The 14,905-nt window shown below is 34.7% G+C and overlaps 1 protein-coding gene across 6 annotated transcripts in view; it reads right to left on the bottom strand.

Moving 5' to 3' along the window:
• Window positions 1-326: 326 nt before the first annotated feature.
• LOC135082264 (DNA ligase 1) overlaps window positions 327-14,905 on the bottom strand; it is a 30,529-nt gene continuing 15,950 nt past the window's right edge. For 5 of the 6 annotated variants that reach the window (XM_063977036.1, XM_063977037.1, XM_063977039.1 and 2 more), the window contains exons 3-13: window positions 7,909-8,390; window positions 7,522-7,684; window positions 5,355-5,565; window positions 4,791-5,058; window positions 4,513-4,613; window positions 4,096-4,408; window positions 3,815-4,018; window positions 3,418-3,528; window positions 2,838-2,989; window positions 2,394-2,601; window positions 327-1,504 (exon numbers count right to left, since the gene is read on the bottom strand). In XM_063977036.1, coding sequence (XP_063833106.1) covers window positions 1,307-1,504; window positions 2,394-2,601; window positions 2,838-2,989; window positions 3,418-3,528; window positions 3,815-4,018; window positions 4,096-4,408; window positions 4,513-4,613; window positions 4,791-5,058; window positions 5,355-5,565; window positions 7,522-7,684; window positions 7,909-8,390 — 2,411 coding nt within the window. In that variant the 3' untranslated portion in view covers window positions 327-1,306. The remainder of the gene's footprint in view (window positions 1,505-2,393; window positions 2,602-2,837; window positions 2,990-3,417; window positions 3,529-3,814; window positions 4,019-4,095; window positions 4,409-4,512; window positions 4,614-4,790; window positions 5,059-5,354; window positions 5,566-7,521; window positions 7,685-7,908; window positions 8,391-14,905) is intronic. The other variant, XM_063977041.1, reaches the window with a different exon arrangement.

Below are 14,905 nucleotides of genomic sequence, written 5' to 3'. Positions count from 1 at the left end.
AAACAACTACATTATGTATATTAACTTATCTATAAATGTTAAGGTTATATGTTTTATACTTTATTAGAAGTCATATAGGAGTAATGTAGTATGAAAAAATTGAAAATTATAATTTCTCCTAAAATAAAGCATAAAGTGACTGGCCCTTTTAGACATAACATAATTAATTAATAAACTATAATTTACACTAATAAAGTATTCAAAAGCATCTTAAAAAAGTTACGGACAAAATGACGTCGAAAATATACAGATTTTTATGGAATGACCCAACTAGGTATACGTTTTTAAGGGGGTACCTACTTACGTAGGTAAAATTAAAAAACAAACTCGTGTAAAAAGTTTAATCGTGCTGAATATTTTGATAATATTTTAAATTAAGCTTAAAATAGTAATAATTATGTACAAATCACATGATATTTATGAATTAAAATGGGTTAACAACTAATCAAATGGTGAAAATACAATAAAATAAGATTTTGAAGTTTAGAAAAAAAGATCAAAGGTACATACTAGGTATAAAAAATACAAATTGAAGTAGGAACTTCCGAATTTAATTGTAATCCTTTAGCTGAAATTTATTTATGATTGAGAACTAAAATAATTTAGCCTTTAGGTATGAATTTATCTAAAATACTATATCAGAACTGATAAACAATAACTTAAACAATTGATACGCATAACAAGTATTTAGGGAAAATTAATAAAGCATGAATTTAGTTTTGTTATTGATAGAAATTTGTTTATCAGAAACCTATCTAAATCGATCAATGCTCACATAGAGTGAATATTTGGGATTTCTTCGAGACCCTAGATCTAGGTAGGTACAAAGTAATAAATAACCCACAAAATGATTCTTTCATTGAAAGATAAGTTGTTCTCCTTTCTTCGTATCTTAAATGGATAAGTTTGTCTTATAACTACGTAGTTTAGAATCGTTCACATATCGATAGAGTCGATAGTTTCGCAAGTTCGAAGCGTTAGCGAAAATACAAACACCTTACACTCTAGACCAATTTTTTGTAGACGATGTTACAGTTTGTTGCTGTTTCGTACTTTATTAATCTGTTCAAACCAAAATTAGTTGGAGTACCTACTACATCAATCAAGTATACATCACAAATCAATTTCGAATCAAATTCTACAGGCAGGCCAGGATAATTTCGGAAAATCTTTTTTAGATAGTATCAGAAACTATGACCTACTGTTTGTGAGTTTTAAATTTAACCGGATTTGCAAAACACTGCTGTGAACTGTGAACACCGAAAAATTGGTCACGTGATTTCCTTTTATCCATCTTGCGTTCAGTTTATTCCAAATCTTCGATCAAGGAGTCCAGCTCCTTCTGCAGGGTCATCGACTCCTCCCTCTGCTTGAGCACGTCATCCTTCATGCGGTCTACGTTGGCCATGAGCAAAGCGTTGCCTTTCTTCAACGCGTGAACCCTGGTCTCGTGCCTTTTCACTCGTTTCGACAAGTTCTCTTTCTTGTTTGGTAATGGCGCGTCCTGAAACGTGATTATGAAGTCGTATCAGTAACACGTTATGACAAAAACTTATCAGCTAAAAGTTGATGTATGGGACATGAGAAAAAATAATCTTAATAAGTAGGTATTAGGTAGGTATCTATATCTATCTGTGTCTACCGATCCTATCAATCAAGTACCTACTAATAATTTATTTCAGGTTATTTTTTTTACGTCAGGTACTTAGGTACACAGGTGTTTAACTTCAAAAGTTTACTTTCTCCACTTTGTATGATAATGATAGATAACGATTTCTACTGATCTGATAAGTCGGTAAATTAAGTTATTATTATTACTTAGCAGTAACTTGCAGTTGCAGCCTTCTAAACTCTAGCTATAACTGTATCAAAAGTAAAATATTTAAAAAAAATTCGTAATTTTGATCTTTATTCGGCCGCTCGCGACTTCATAAGCGTAGATCCTGTTTTACCCCCTTATTTTATTTATTTATTTATTTAAGGCTCACAAAACAAGTTACAGTCATATTCAGGCACAGATAATATTCCATAGATTAATCTAAACCGCAACTCTAAACATGTGTGCACAGAATGAATTGAAAATGATGAAATAAAGAGGGTAAGTAGTGTTAGTTTAACTTATTTTATGCTTAGGGCTTGAACTTTGCAAAATTCCATCTTAGTGAGCACCTCCGTCTAAAAGGAACCTCCATGCAAAACTTGAGACTCCTAGCACTTGTAGTGAACTTTGCAAAATTCCATCTTAGTGAGCACCTCCGTCTAAAAGGAACCTCCATGCAAAACTTGAGACTCCTAGCACTTGTAGTTAAAGATTTAGTGACGAGTAAGTCAGTCAATCGAAAGATCACTTTCGCTTTTATAGATGACTGACTTTCGACAATTGTTTTTTTTACCTCTGGCTCGCTCTCGCTCTCAGTTTCACTCTCCGTGTCCTGCTCTGTCTCTGTTTCAGTTTCTTCTTCTTCTGTCTCACTCTTCTTCTCTTCTTCTTCTTCGGATTCCTCGTCCTCTTCATCTTCGTCATCGGAACCGCACTCTTTCATCATCGCTGCCATTTTGTCTACTTCGCATTTTAGCTCTTTGTACTTTCGTTTTTCTTCCCTGAAATCAATATTAACCATTGAAGTTTACCCACATTCAGGCTTGAATGAATTGAAATAATTGCTAATTTTTTTAGGTGCAGGTTTTAGCACGGGATCACCGTGCTTTGGAGAAAAACACGTTAGAAACCATTATTATATTGAGATCGATTGAATAAATTTATCATCACGGGCGATTAAGTAGGTAGGTTTACAAAGATTGTCTTGATTGGGAGTCTTAAGAATTAGAACACTAACTTGAGAGCATATTGCTGGTTCTTCAGGGCCACCTTGAAAGCCATTCGCTCCCTCTTCATATTGTCTTGCTTTTCCTTCAAGTGTCTAATCTTGTTCCTCATATTCCTTATTTCCTTCTCTATCCTCTTTTGTTTCTTCTCCTCGCTTTCCTCCTGTAATATGAATAGGATTGTTCTCATTCAATAAAGCACATTCAACAAAGCACATTCAACATTAAAGGCTGTTGATCGTTCATATTGAAAACATATCTTTATTGATTTATAATCTTGTAAGAAGGAGGGTTCTATTAGGTATTTAAATTAGCGTTACGTTACCTAACACGTTTGGTGCAGGGAATTCCCCTATCGTACTTTACAACAACAAACAAGTGCCAATTATTGATTAATCTAGATCATTATCTTATTTAAATTAGTATGCAAGTACCTAATTATACTTAACTTAATGAAATTTGACAGTAATGATTACATGGAGATAAAATTAATACAGGTTTATGATTAGATTCATTAAGAACGGTTAATTTGAGTGTATATTGATTCCAGTTTAAATAACTTAGGTAGGAACTGTAAGTATAAAATTGTACCTCCTCCGGTTCAGATTCTTCTTCTTCCTCGAAGCTGTCGTCTTTGGTGACGGACAGTTGCTTAATCGCATGACTTGATCTTCTAGATCCAACGTTCGTCGGCATGATACCCTGAAAATCATCGTAAGCCGTTATCAACTAAGTATCATTAGATAATTGTACTTATTCATTTCGCTATTCCTTATCTATAATTTCAAAAGCCGTGTCCGGGTATGCATAACGTAGTAATTTCGATTTAAATTCTTAGTTATGGTGTACTCTTTTAGTGCATTTAGATTTCTATACATACCAAATATAGCTTGCTCTAACACCGCTTTGAGACACTACACGTTATACACACCTAGATTCGGTCTAAGCAGTCAAGCAAGAACATTTCATTAGCAATAAAAAGCGTTACCTCATTATCATAGTTATAACTATTAGTATAAGCAGCAGAAGTACCAAAGTTGTTATTAGCGTCAGAAGCGGTTCTCCTCAAATTTTCAGCCTCAGGAGAATTTATGTCTATGTTCAACAACCTACATTGCTTCTCAAACTCTAACTGCCTCTTTTGGTAGAAAGATAAAGGTTCTTCTGATAAATACATCTCTTCGATCTTATTCTGTAAAAATGTTAGTAAAAGCATTAGTTAGTGCAATTCAAACGTTGCTCTTGGTTAAGTTTAATTTCAATAATTACCGATAAAGCTTGCTCCAATTTTTTCTCCAATTCTGCGTTCCTTCTTTTCACTTCTTCTAATTCAGTCAATGCAGTATCTCTTTCTTCTGCTGCTTCTAAATACTGTTTTTCTAAATTATCAGCGTTTTCTTTTGTCTTTTCGACCTCCATCTTTAGGTTATTAACCAGTCTTTCGTCGTAGGCATCTGTTACCGATATAACTGTTTTATGCTGTTCTTGTTTGATAATAGCTCGCTCTCTTGCTAATTCGGCTTCGAGATTGTGTATTCTTGTTAACAAACGTTTATTTTCTCTCTCTTGTGCCTCCTTATTTCTGTAAAGTTTATTATTTATGTAGGTAGTACATACGTAAGCTGTATGTATGTAATTAAATTTAGTTAAAGAAATAATTGTAAGTTTTTATTTTTTCTAACTTACCTAAGTTCGATTGCAAGCAATTGTTTTGTTGATTGCAAATCGTCTCTGACCTTATCAATATCGTCCATTTCATCAATTTCTTCTTCTTCTGCACTGGGAACCTAAAAATCAAACAGAATTAAGATTTGTAGTAATACTCCGGCTTTGTACGCGAGGAATTGTCGGTGAAACAGACAGACCAACAAAGTCTTTTTTCACATCTTTGTATCTAACGATATTGAATGAGTTTATCGGACATAGATTAGATATCTCGGCTTTGTGCCAATTGGCTTATTTACCTCAGCAACAGAAACTCCTGATGGTGAAGCGGTAATGTTAGCTTGAGACATCGACTTCTGTACTTGTTCTTCGATAGTCATCTGTCTTCTGAACTTCCTCAGACCCTCCAGATTTGGTTTACTCCTATCATTTGTTTTCACCTTTTTCAGTCTGATACCTTTGTTGATTTCCTTCAGAAGCTCATTGTGGGAGTTCGGCTTCTCTGACTCGAATATAAATTGATCCTTATTCTTCACTACCGCTGCTCTGGTGATTATGGGGTTTGATCTGTAAATTTTACGAAAAACACGTGTGAAAACTTTGACTTTTGTTTTATGGATCTCGAATCTTGGTGATATAAATATAATTTCACGATTTTCTGTAATAGTTGTTTGTAAAAATATGAAAAATAACAAGACCTAAAACAAACACAGTTGTATTGTGCGGCGATTTAACTCACGACCGATGTAGAAAATTAGCCGATGTAGAGATCCGCAGTAGAAGCTGAATTCTTAGCCTTTACATGAAATCTGACGCCTAAAATAACCCTCAATATTATAAGAGATAGTAAAATACTAATTCACCTGTCATTACAAACTACATGTTTCAGCTTCCTGCCTTGCTCCACTTCCTTCATCATGTCGCTCCAGTCAGGCCGCTTCCTTGGCCTGCTGCGGAGCTGTTCCAGTCTCTTCAGCTTGGTCGGGTCCACCGGTGCCTTCTTGAAGTCCGGCGGCGGCGGCATCTTCGGCGGGAGCGGCGGCGGCATCGGCGGCGGCGTGGGCTTTAGTAAGCCTGATGGAAGAATGTTTAATGTAACAGAAACGAACACAGGAACAAACAAAGAAAATACGAAATATAAGACAGGAGGAGAAAAAAACAAATGAAAAAAGAAAAGAAGATCGGATATTAGTTATGTACCACATTATGTTACTAGTGGAGATGGAGATTAATCTGGAATGGGACTTAATCTTCGCTAATCGACTAGAATTTTTAAGGTCATTATGAATGCTTAAAAAGGTAATAATTTTTATAATATTGTTATTAGGAATTTACCTTGACTGATAAAAAGTCTAAGTTAGTAGAAATAAGATGACGCTAGTTTCAGTAATCCATGCGATTACGTGTACCTTATCATTACTTAATCTATAGAATCACCGATTAATGGAATTCTGCTTGAACTTATCATTGAACCTGGTGTTGTATATTTTAATGCAATAGATAAACGCATGTTATTGAAACTTAATTTCGTACACCGTTCACATTTTTACATTTTCTAAATTACCTACCACCTTAAAATAATAGTAACCTTTTCATTACCTTTAAATAACTGTCCCTGAACGTCGTCTTCGGCCATATTGATTACACAATTAATCACAACAACACAAAAATATATCACAAATAGTCAAAATCACAGCATATTCTTAGTAATCCTTTTAAATCTTAGTGCACTAGGACTTCAACCACGACATGCCTTCGTCGCACCTGATGTACTTGCGACGCGGAACTGGCCAGCTATTTTAGACCGAGTTTAGGGCATAGCCGCACAAGAGATGAAAAGGTAACGATCTATATCTGTGTTCAGACGAGGACATACCGACAGAATGTGCGGACATTAGCAAGGAATTTGAGGACGAAAGTGTGCCTTAAGGATATAGAAATAACATTCAGTTTGTCCATAATAAGCATCCTCTGGATGGGCAAAATAAATTTAGGATTAAGCAGCAGTAAATTTTACCTGCCAGCAGTATGTTGTCAAGTGTAGAGAAACTTTGTTGCGCACTCTACAAAGTAGGTATGTACCTTACATAAATTACTTATCGAATTGGTTATTATGAGAAATATTGATAATGGTCACTTCAATTCTTGGGAGGCCGATAAAATAATAAATAACACTCAGAATTTTTTTTGGATAAATTTTCATGCAATTGAATTCATACGAAACGATAAAAAAAAAGTTTCCCATACTATTATTGCCTTGTCTTATTTGTGCTTAATTATATTGATCTAACTCCTATTTTTCTGTAAAATGTAAAAAAAATATATTTTTTTTATCTCAAGATCATCCCAAGCCCGCAATCTCATTCGTCTCTTACACCTCTACCTGCCAAAGTCGAATTTGATTGATCCGCGTAACCGCATTGCGCGTGCGTCGATCGGAGACGCAACATGCGCTAATTATAAAGTCGGTGGGAAAGTGCTAGTGTGTCAATGTTGGTGTCACACCAGGCAAATAGACCAACAAAGTGCTGGATCTATTCTCAAGCTTGATTCATCGCACTACTCTATTTTCATCAAATCAACTCATTAGTATAGCAGGAAATAAAATACACGTAGTCGCATACGTTGATCTAAATTAAATGACCAATAAGATTTATGTAGAGGCATGCTCTAAACGTGTTTTGCCTATTAGTGAAATCTGTTGTATAACACCTAATGCTTCTTGATCAAAAAGTAATGAACGGTAGTGTATCTACTCATATTGCCTATGCTATGACATGCGTTAGAATTGTCTCGAGTTTGAATCGAATAGTATTGTTTAATTAACAACTGTTGTTTCAGAATTTGAGCACACTTTGTGTTTGATCATTCATCACTTTCCATCGGATGAGATGCAAGAGCTTCCTTTTCAGATAAAAAATAGATTAGTAGCCTAGTTGTTGAATTATATTAGCTGTATGATGTTAGCATTTATTGCCAGAAATATTTCCAGAAAGAAAAAGGACCATGCAATTGATTAAAAAAACTTACTTCTTAAGCTTTCATTCTTGGTAAGCGTGTGTCCCTTGGGGATCTCGTTGGCAAGGGTCTTGTCAATATTCTCCTTGACTCGCTCATGAAGAGGATCCCTCCATTTCTTGACTGGCTCATCTTTGGACGCCTGCTTCACGAGGGACGGTTTCCTTGGTGGTAGCTGGAATTCGAAGAAAAGTAAAATAATAAAAAAACTGCCACTGGATAAGTGCTTAGATACAACAAACCAGTCAAGAGTAACTATTAGATATCAATATTTTACTTGCGAAAGAGATTATAAATTGGAAAGATCTTAAAACATTTTCTCTTTTAACTAAATTGTTTGCCAAATGTATCTGTAAAGCCAACTGTTTGCGAATCGATAAATAAATTTAAAGATAGTACCTTAGACGGAGTCTTTTCTAGTGGGGTCGGTGGTTTCGTAGCCATTTTGGGTTTTTCTTCTACTTTTTCCTCAACTTTGGGAGTGGCAGCTGCTTTTGCTGCCGGTTTAGTTTCTTTTTCTTTAACAGAATTTGTAGCAGGTTTGTCATTTGTCTTATCGTTCACCGAATTTGATTTTGCCGTACCATTTTTGTCTGCTGATTTTCTATCTACTATAGTTACGGATTTCTCTTTGGCTTTATCATCTATAGTCCTTACGCTTCTTAGTGTGGGCCTTTCTGGTGCTTTATCGTTTTTGTCTTCAGATTTTAGTTTTTCTGCAGATTTTAGACTGGATTTTGTGAATCTTGGTTTTTCATCTGCTGGTCTTGAGGCTTTGTCTGCTTGTTTAGCCACCGAAGGTTTGACAAGTTTGTCTTCAACAGGCTCTGATACTCCGTTTTCTGATTTGTCGCGTATAGTTGCTTGCTTCTTCAGTGCAGCTGAAAAATTAAAAAACCATCAATTAGGATTTGTTTCCGGTAGTGGGTAGGTAGGTATTTTCACTTCCTACTTATTGATCTCCTGAAAATAGGTTCATTAAATGTTACGCTTGATGCTCAATTAAGTAAGTTACTAAATTGTTTTAGTCAACAAAGACTTATTTGAAAGTATATTGAAAATTATTGTGTGGCAGAAAGCAAAAAGTTTGTATTAATGGAACTGAGTCTTCTGGAGCACCTCTTACCATGGGTGTGCCGCAGGGATCGATATTGGGACCTTTGCTATTTCTTATTTATATTAATGACCTTCCCTACTTTGTAAAAGATCTATGTGATATTGTGTTATTTGCTGATGACACATCTCTCATTTTCAAAGTTGATAGAGGTAAAGTAAACCTTGATGATATAAATGACACACTCTCACAGGTTTTGCATTGGTTTACTGTTAACAACTTATTGTTAAATGCAAACAAAACTAAGTGCATTAAATTTATCTTACCTAATGTGAGGCAGGTTCCCACACAATTGATGGTGAAGAATGAACCATTAAATAGCATAAGTTCCACAACATTCTTGTTAATCACTTTAGATTCTAAACTTCAGTGGGGTCCTCATATTGAAACCTTGTCAGCAAGGCTCAGTTCAGCTGCTTTTGCAGTGAGAAAGATAAGGCAATTAACTGACATTGAAACGGCAAGGCTAGTTTATTTTAGCTATTTTCACAGTATAATGTCATACGGCATATTGTTGTGTTGTGGCATTGAAACTGTGTTTGTTCTGCAGAAGAGAGCAGTGCGGGCCATTTATAACCTTGGACCCCGATTTTCCTTGAGAGAATTCTTTAAGGAGATTAATATACTGACAGTAGCTTCACAGTTCATTTATGAAAACCTTTTATATGTTCGCAAAAATATAGAGCAATTTACTAGAAAGAGTGATTTACACAAGTTCAATACAAGAAACAAAAATAAACTTGCCGTTCCAAATTTCAGACTGCACAAGATTGGTAATTCATTTATGGGGAAATGTATTAAACTTTTCAATAAATTACCACAAACTGTTGTAGAATTGCCCATTCATAAATTTAAAGCACATATCAAAAGCACCTTAATGAAAAAGGGCTACTATACAGTTGATGATTATATAAAAGATAAAAATGTTTGGAATGTTTAACTACCTAGCTCGCATCAATACTTATGATTATAATTTTTTGTAACTGTAAACCCTTGAAAAGGAGGCTGACAATAGTGACTGAGTTTCTTGCGCTGCTTCTTCTCAGCACTTGCCCATTTATTGTCCCGAAGCAGTGGTAGGGTTAATATTGGGACGTGTAAAAGTGCTTTCTAAAAGCCTATTTGCAAAAATAAATGAATTTTATTGAATTTTAATTTTTTAATTTATTTTATTGAAATGTGAATCTTGTAAAGCTTACCGAATCTTAATGTTTTGGATATCGGATTAATATTCTAAAATAGGCAAGTAATATCTAACTATTACTTAAGTACTCGTAATGTTTGATAACAGCTATCGTTATTAGTTCAGTAAGAACTGAAGATTAACTAAAAATCATTGTTACTTAGACCATCAATCATGATATCGGACTGAGTGATTTCTGACCAAATGAATTATCTTTTCGTCTTCGCAAACATATAGGTAGGTCATTATTAATTTATTAATGCAATGGCTCTCACTAATAACGAGACATAGAGTCTAATCTATAATATTGTATAAATACCTATTTGTAAGACGAATACATGCAAAGAAGCTAGTTAATACTTCTAGAACCATAATCTTCTACTACTACTATGTGCAAAATTTGTGTACATTTGTGCGATAGTGTTAATGATGGAGCAAGCTCACATTGAAGATGACTATTCACGAGTAAAGAACATATTTTGTCATTTATTTAACAGTTCGTAAAAATATTTCGATAGGCAAGAAATTTAAAAAGCATTAATGTGTTTCTCTATGTAACTATACCACACAACACATAGTGTCAGTCTACAAAGGTGTAGGTAGAGTCTAAACCCTAACTGTTACAATATTATTAATATTCATGTGAAAATTCACAAAAATAGTGAAATTGATGGAAGCACGTGTCTCGCGACGTTGCATCGGCATTCGACGTAAATAAACACGTTCGCTGCCAAAATGGCGGCCTTCGCTATTTTAACTCCAGAAACTCCCTATTATATGGCCAAGTGGCCACGGCAAATTAACTGATAGTGGGCGAAATTTACCTTTAGGCTACGTATGATTTATTTGCCGAAGTCAAATTATGTTGGTGCTAATTTGGATCTGCCAGAAAATTTTGTGACATCTCTATTTAATTGGTTTTGACATAAAATATCAATACCTAAAGTCGCTTTTAGATTCGAAATCACCATGATAACATTGAATGGAATGATTTTGAAGCACTAGTTGCCATAGATGTTGGAATAGGTGGAAAAATGCCTTTTTTTTTCAGAAATTATACCTAATTGCTTTATTTGTAGAGTCAACGTAATTAATTAAAATATTAGAACTATAAGCATAAAAGTGATCTTGAAACACTTTGTATTTCAGATACTATGAACACTATTTATGATAGGTATGGTAGAGTCTTCCATATTTTATTCAAACCCGTTCAACCATACCGATGTTATCATTCAAACCTTTTTAAACTTTTTATTGTGTTTTAACAGAAATGTTTCTTTTCAAAAGGATGTTCTGGAAGTGACGGTAACCCTCGCATAAATCAAGCCGTAATCTCAACATCACGGTTTATTTTGTAAAACTGTGTCCAGTCTAAAAATACGCGGTTCGCCGGCGTCGGCAGCCGAAAATACACACACTACGGCACGTCATGATACGACTCAACGTTTTTCGAATCACTTTACGTTCGTTTTTGTTTTGATTACTTTTTCTTTTCAGGAATATTTTTACGGCCAGTGTCTTGACTTGCAACTTTTTTTTTACATGTCAATGCGTATCTTTGTGAAAATTGCTGGCCAGTTCTTTAAATTATAAACTTGATGGATATTTAAAGATACATAGATGTTATACAAATAAATTAATTAACAAAACATTAACCTAAATTAACCTAAAAAAAGAAATTAACTACCTAATCAGTTCGAAATAATTGTCTATCCAACAAAAAAAGTTTTGATTGTTTACTGATTTCAACCTGCTGGGTATTAGATTCTTTATCGAGACTTTTAACTTTAAAGAGATTACCTATATCAAACTTAGGATCTTTAAATATCTACGAAATCTTTCAGCTAAAACCTTAACCCCCTTTTAATAAAAAGTTACACCCTAATTAAACACTGTTTTAAATTGACATTTCCATACTAAACGTCACTTTATCTGCGAATGTTTGAAAGTGTTGTATCAATATTGCTGAATATCGTCCTAAAATAGCAATTTTTAGCTGATTACATTACTTTACTATCAACGAACCTTGATATTATTGATAATTGATAGTACACGCTGGCCTCGTCTCAGAGTAAGGCTTAAACCCTTGTATTAATCCAAACAATAACACATGTAACATTGGTCATTGCTGTTCGTAGCTATGAATCATTACATTATTTATTTCTCTACTCATCGAAAGCCAATGAATAGTGCCAAAGCTTCGAAAAGACCCACCTGATATTATTACAATGCCAGTACGAAAACACTTTTGTTTTTTCAGAGATCACTTGCGATGCGCCTAAAACACTTCACTTGTTTTTGAAATAGTGATGGATTTTTTCACTAATCCAAATATAAAACACACCAACTTGGTACGCTTTCGTATTCCAGACTAAAGTTTGAACGCTTTCGGAGAGTCCATTATTCAGAGCCGTGTCTCCTGCCAAAGTTTCAGGTGTTTACGTCACATACACATATACATCAACGCAGATATACAGATATACAGATATAATAATATGCAGTGAAATATGGCTCTGGTAACGTCAGCAGAGAGGAAGAAGTAAAATGTCGGCTGGATTGAAAAATAAAAGCGTTTTTATTGGTTATATTAGTACTAGGTACCTATCATGAATGTCTTTAAGAACTCATTATCATTCTTGGTAAAAACTCATAAAAAGCTCATAAAACTCATTTATTTATGCAAGTAGGCTTTTAAAAAGCACTTTTACACCTTCCACTCCCAGTATTAACCCTACCACTGCTTCAGGACAGTGCTGAGAAAAAGCAGCGTAAGAAGAAAAACACATATTTTTCATAAGATAAGAAGTACCTACTAATCTCTCTAAGTTTCCCTTGAACTTGACCTGTAAGTACTTAATATGTAGAGCTAAAATCTCATATTATGAAAATTCTCATGAAAATAGACAACTTCTGTACTGTGTCTTGAATGAGTAGGCCTACATATTTATTTCTGTAAGTTCCATGACGTGTAGGTCTGGACTCAGTGGTCAAAGGCTCGTGAGGCACGCTATATTTTGAAAACTTCGATGGGCTGAGTTTACATCACACTAGTGAGCGCGTTTCAAAAATGTATGAAAATTTTAGTTTTTGAACGTTTCCCGCTTGGGGCGCTGTACAATCCGTCATAGTGAGCGCGTTTGATGAAAACTCACACTCAGCCCTCGGTAGTGTAACTTGCATGAGTCTTACCAACTTATTTCTGTAAATTCCATTTGTATGGACTTTACCTACTTAGCACGTGCTGGTTACATGTAGGTCATGTACTATAGTTTCCCTAAAAATTCAAATAGTTATATATTTTCCTGTTAAGTTATACAAAACGTATAATTATGACGTACCTATTCTACATTGATGATAATCAATACAACGAGTACAACGACCTTCATTCGATTAGTGATCGATGGTTCAGTGGGCTGAGTGTGAGTTTACATCAAACGCGCTCACTAGTGAGCACGTTTAAAAATAAGTAATATGAAAATTTTAGTTTTCGATAGTTTCCCGCTAGGGGCGCTGTACAATCCGTCATACATTTAATGTCATTTTTTGACGCGCTCACTGGTGAGCTCGTTTGAAAAAAACTCACATCAGCCCTCGAATCATCCACAGACTTATTACTTTCGTTCATCAAAAATGAGAGATCGCTTCACTTGATTTGAGTAACAAATTGTTGGATTGGTTTGCCGGTTATTTATTTAGAATCATCATCAGGTCATTCGTCGAATCGGTCGATGACATTCGTCAGTCGAATACGGTGAAATACGGCGTTTGTTTACACTGGGTGGTTTGCCAAATGCACCCGATTGAAAAGGTTAACACCTAAGTACATGGATTAACGTCATCCGCAGTGTTTTCAGTTTATTTGTCTTTTGTTTTGGTGTGTCAATGACACTTGTAGGCGCTGCGAACGCGTAGATATCCTTCTTTTAATTTAAAATTTAAAATATTACGTACATTATGTAAAATTAATGTCTAAGTATAGGGAAGTGATCCTTGTGCACTCCTGACCTACCATGTAACCAACATCGAAATATTAATAAAACATCTCTCGATTATTTTAATGCCTTACTTACCGATGATGATGATGAGCTCTGATTTACAGTAAAGAAGAAGTAGATACCTATTATTTATAATAAAATTTCAGTGTAACATAACATGATTTACATTGAAAAATACATCAAGCGATACCTATTCTTGGGTATTTACTACTAGCTTGCTGACGGTACACGCCTACACATTTTCAGCAGGGATAATGACGTTTTACGTGACGCTAAAATGATAAGTGCCTAGTTTTTTCTTGATATTATTGCGATTATATGATTTTGATGACATGTAAGAATATATTGATCTACTTAGTATGTTTCAGTCCAGAAAATTGTTGAAAGTGCAAAGCATAACATTTTCTTTTGAAGGTGGAACTTTCGTGCAAGTCGCGTATTTCCTTGGCACCAGGGCGAACTTACAATTCTTATAGGTACCTACTTATTGATTAAAAAAAACAGGTTTTAACTACCTAAATCCTAATAATCCTCCTAATATTCTAAATACCTAGTTACCTACCTAGTTTTAGGTATTGCAATTAATTTGTTCTCAATGCATTCAATACTATTATTTTGAACTTCTTACATAGAAGAAATAATAGGATCATCATCATCATCATTTCAGCCATAGGACGTCCACTGCTGAACATAGGCCTCCCCCAATGCTTAATAGGATAAAAAGCATATAAATTGGTAAAGCACTTTAAATTCCAGGCCAAAAAACAAAGTAACACTTTGATTCGGCAAAGTTTACATAGCCCGGTTTATTTTCTGTAGAAACAAAATTAGTAGGCATCTGGTTAATAAGAATAAGTTTAAGTAGGTACCACACCCATATTTAACTATGTTAATTGAATCTCGGTGAACTGACCTATCTTCATCTAAAGCGCATTGACCAAATTCTACAACTTTTAAATTAAAATTCTTTGCTTAGTAAAACGTGATTCAATCTTGAGTTATAGAGATAAACGCCCGTATTCACAAACATTACTATGAGATCTGTGCGCGTGGACGCACATGGTGACACACGAACCAATCACAGAGCTCTATTCAATGCTGTGC

This window comes from Ostrinia nubilalis, chromosome 21, assembly GCF_963855985.1.
Source record: "Ostrinia nubilalis chromosome 21, ilOstNubi1.1, whole genome shotgun sequence".
NCBI lineage: Eukaryota > Metazoa > Arthropoda > Insecta > Lepidoptera > Crambidae > Ostrinia > Ostrinia nubilalis.
The sequence above is the reverse complement of the archived record's forward strand: the minus strand, read 5'-3'. Positions and strand labels throughout refer to the sequence as shown.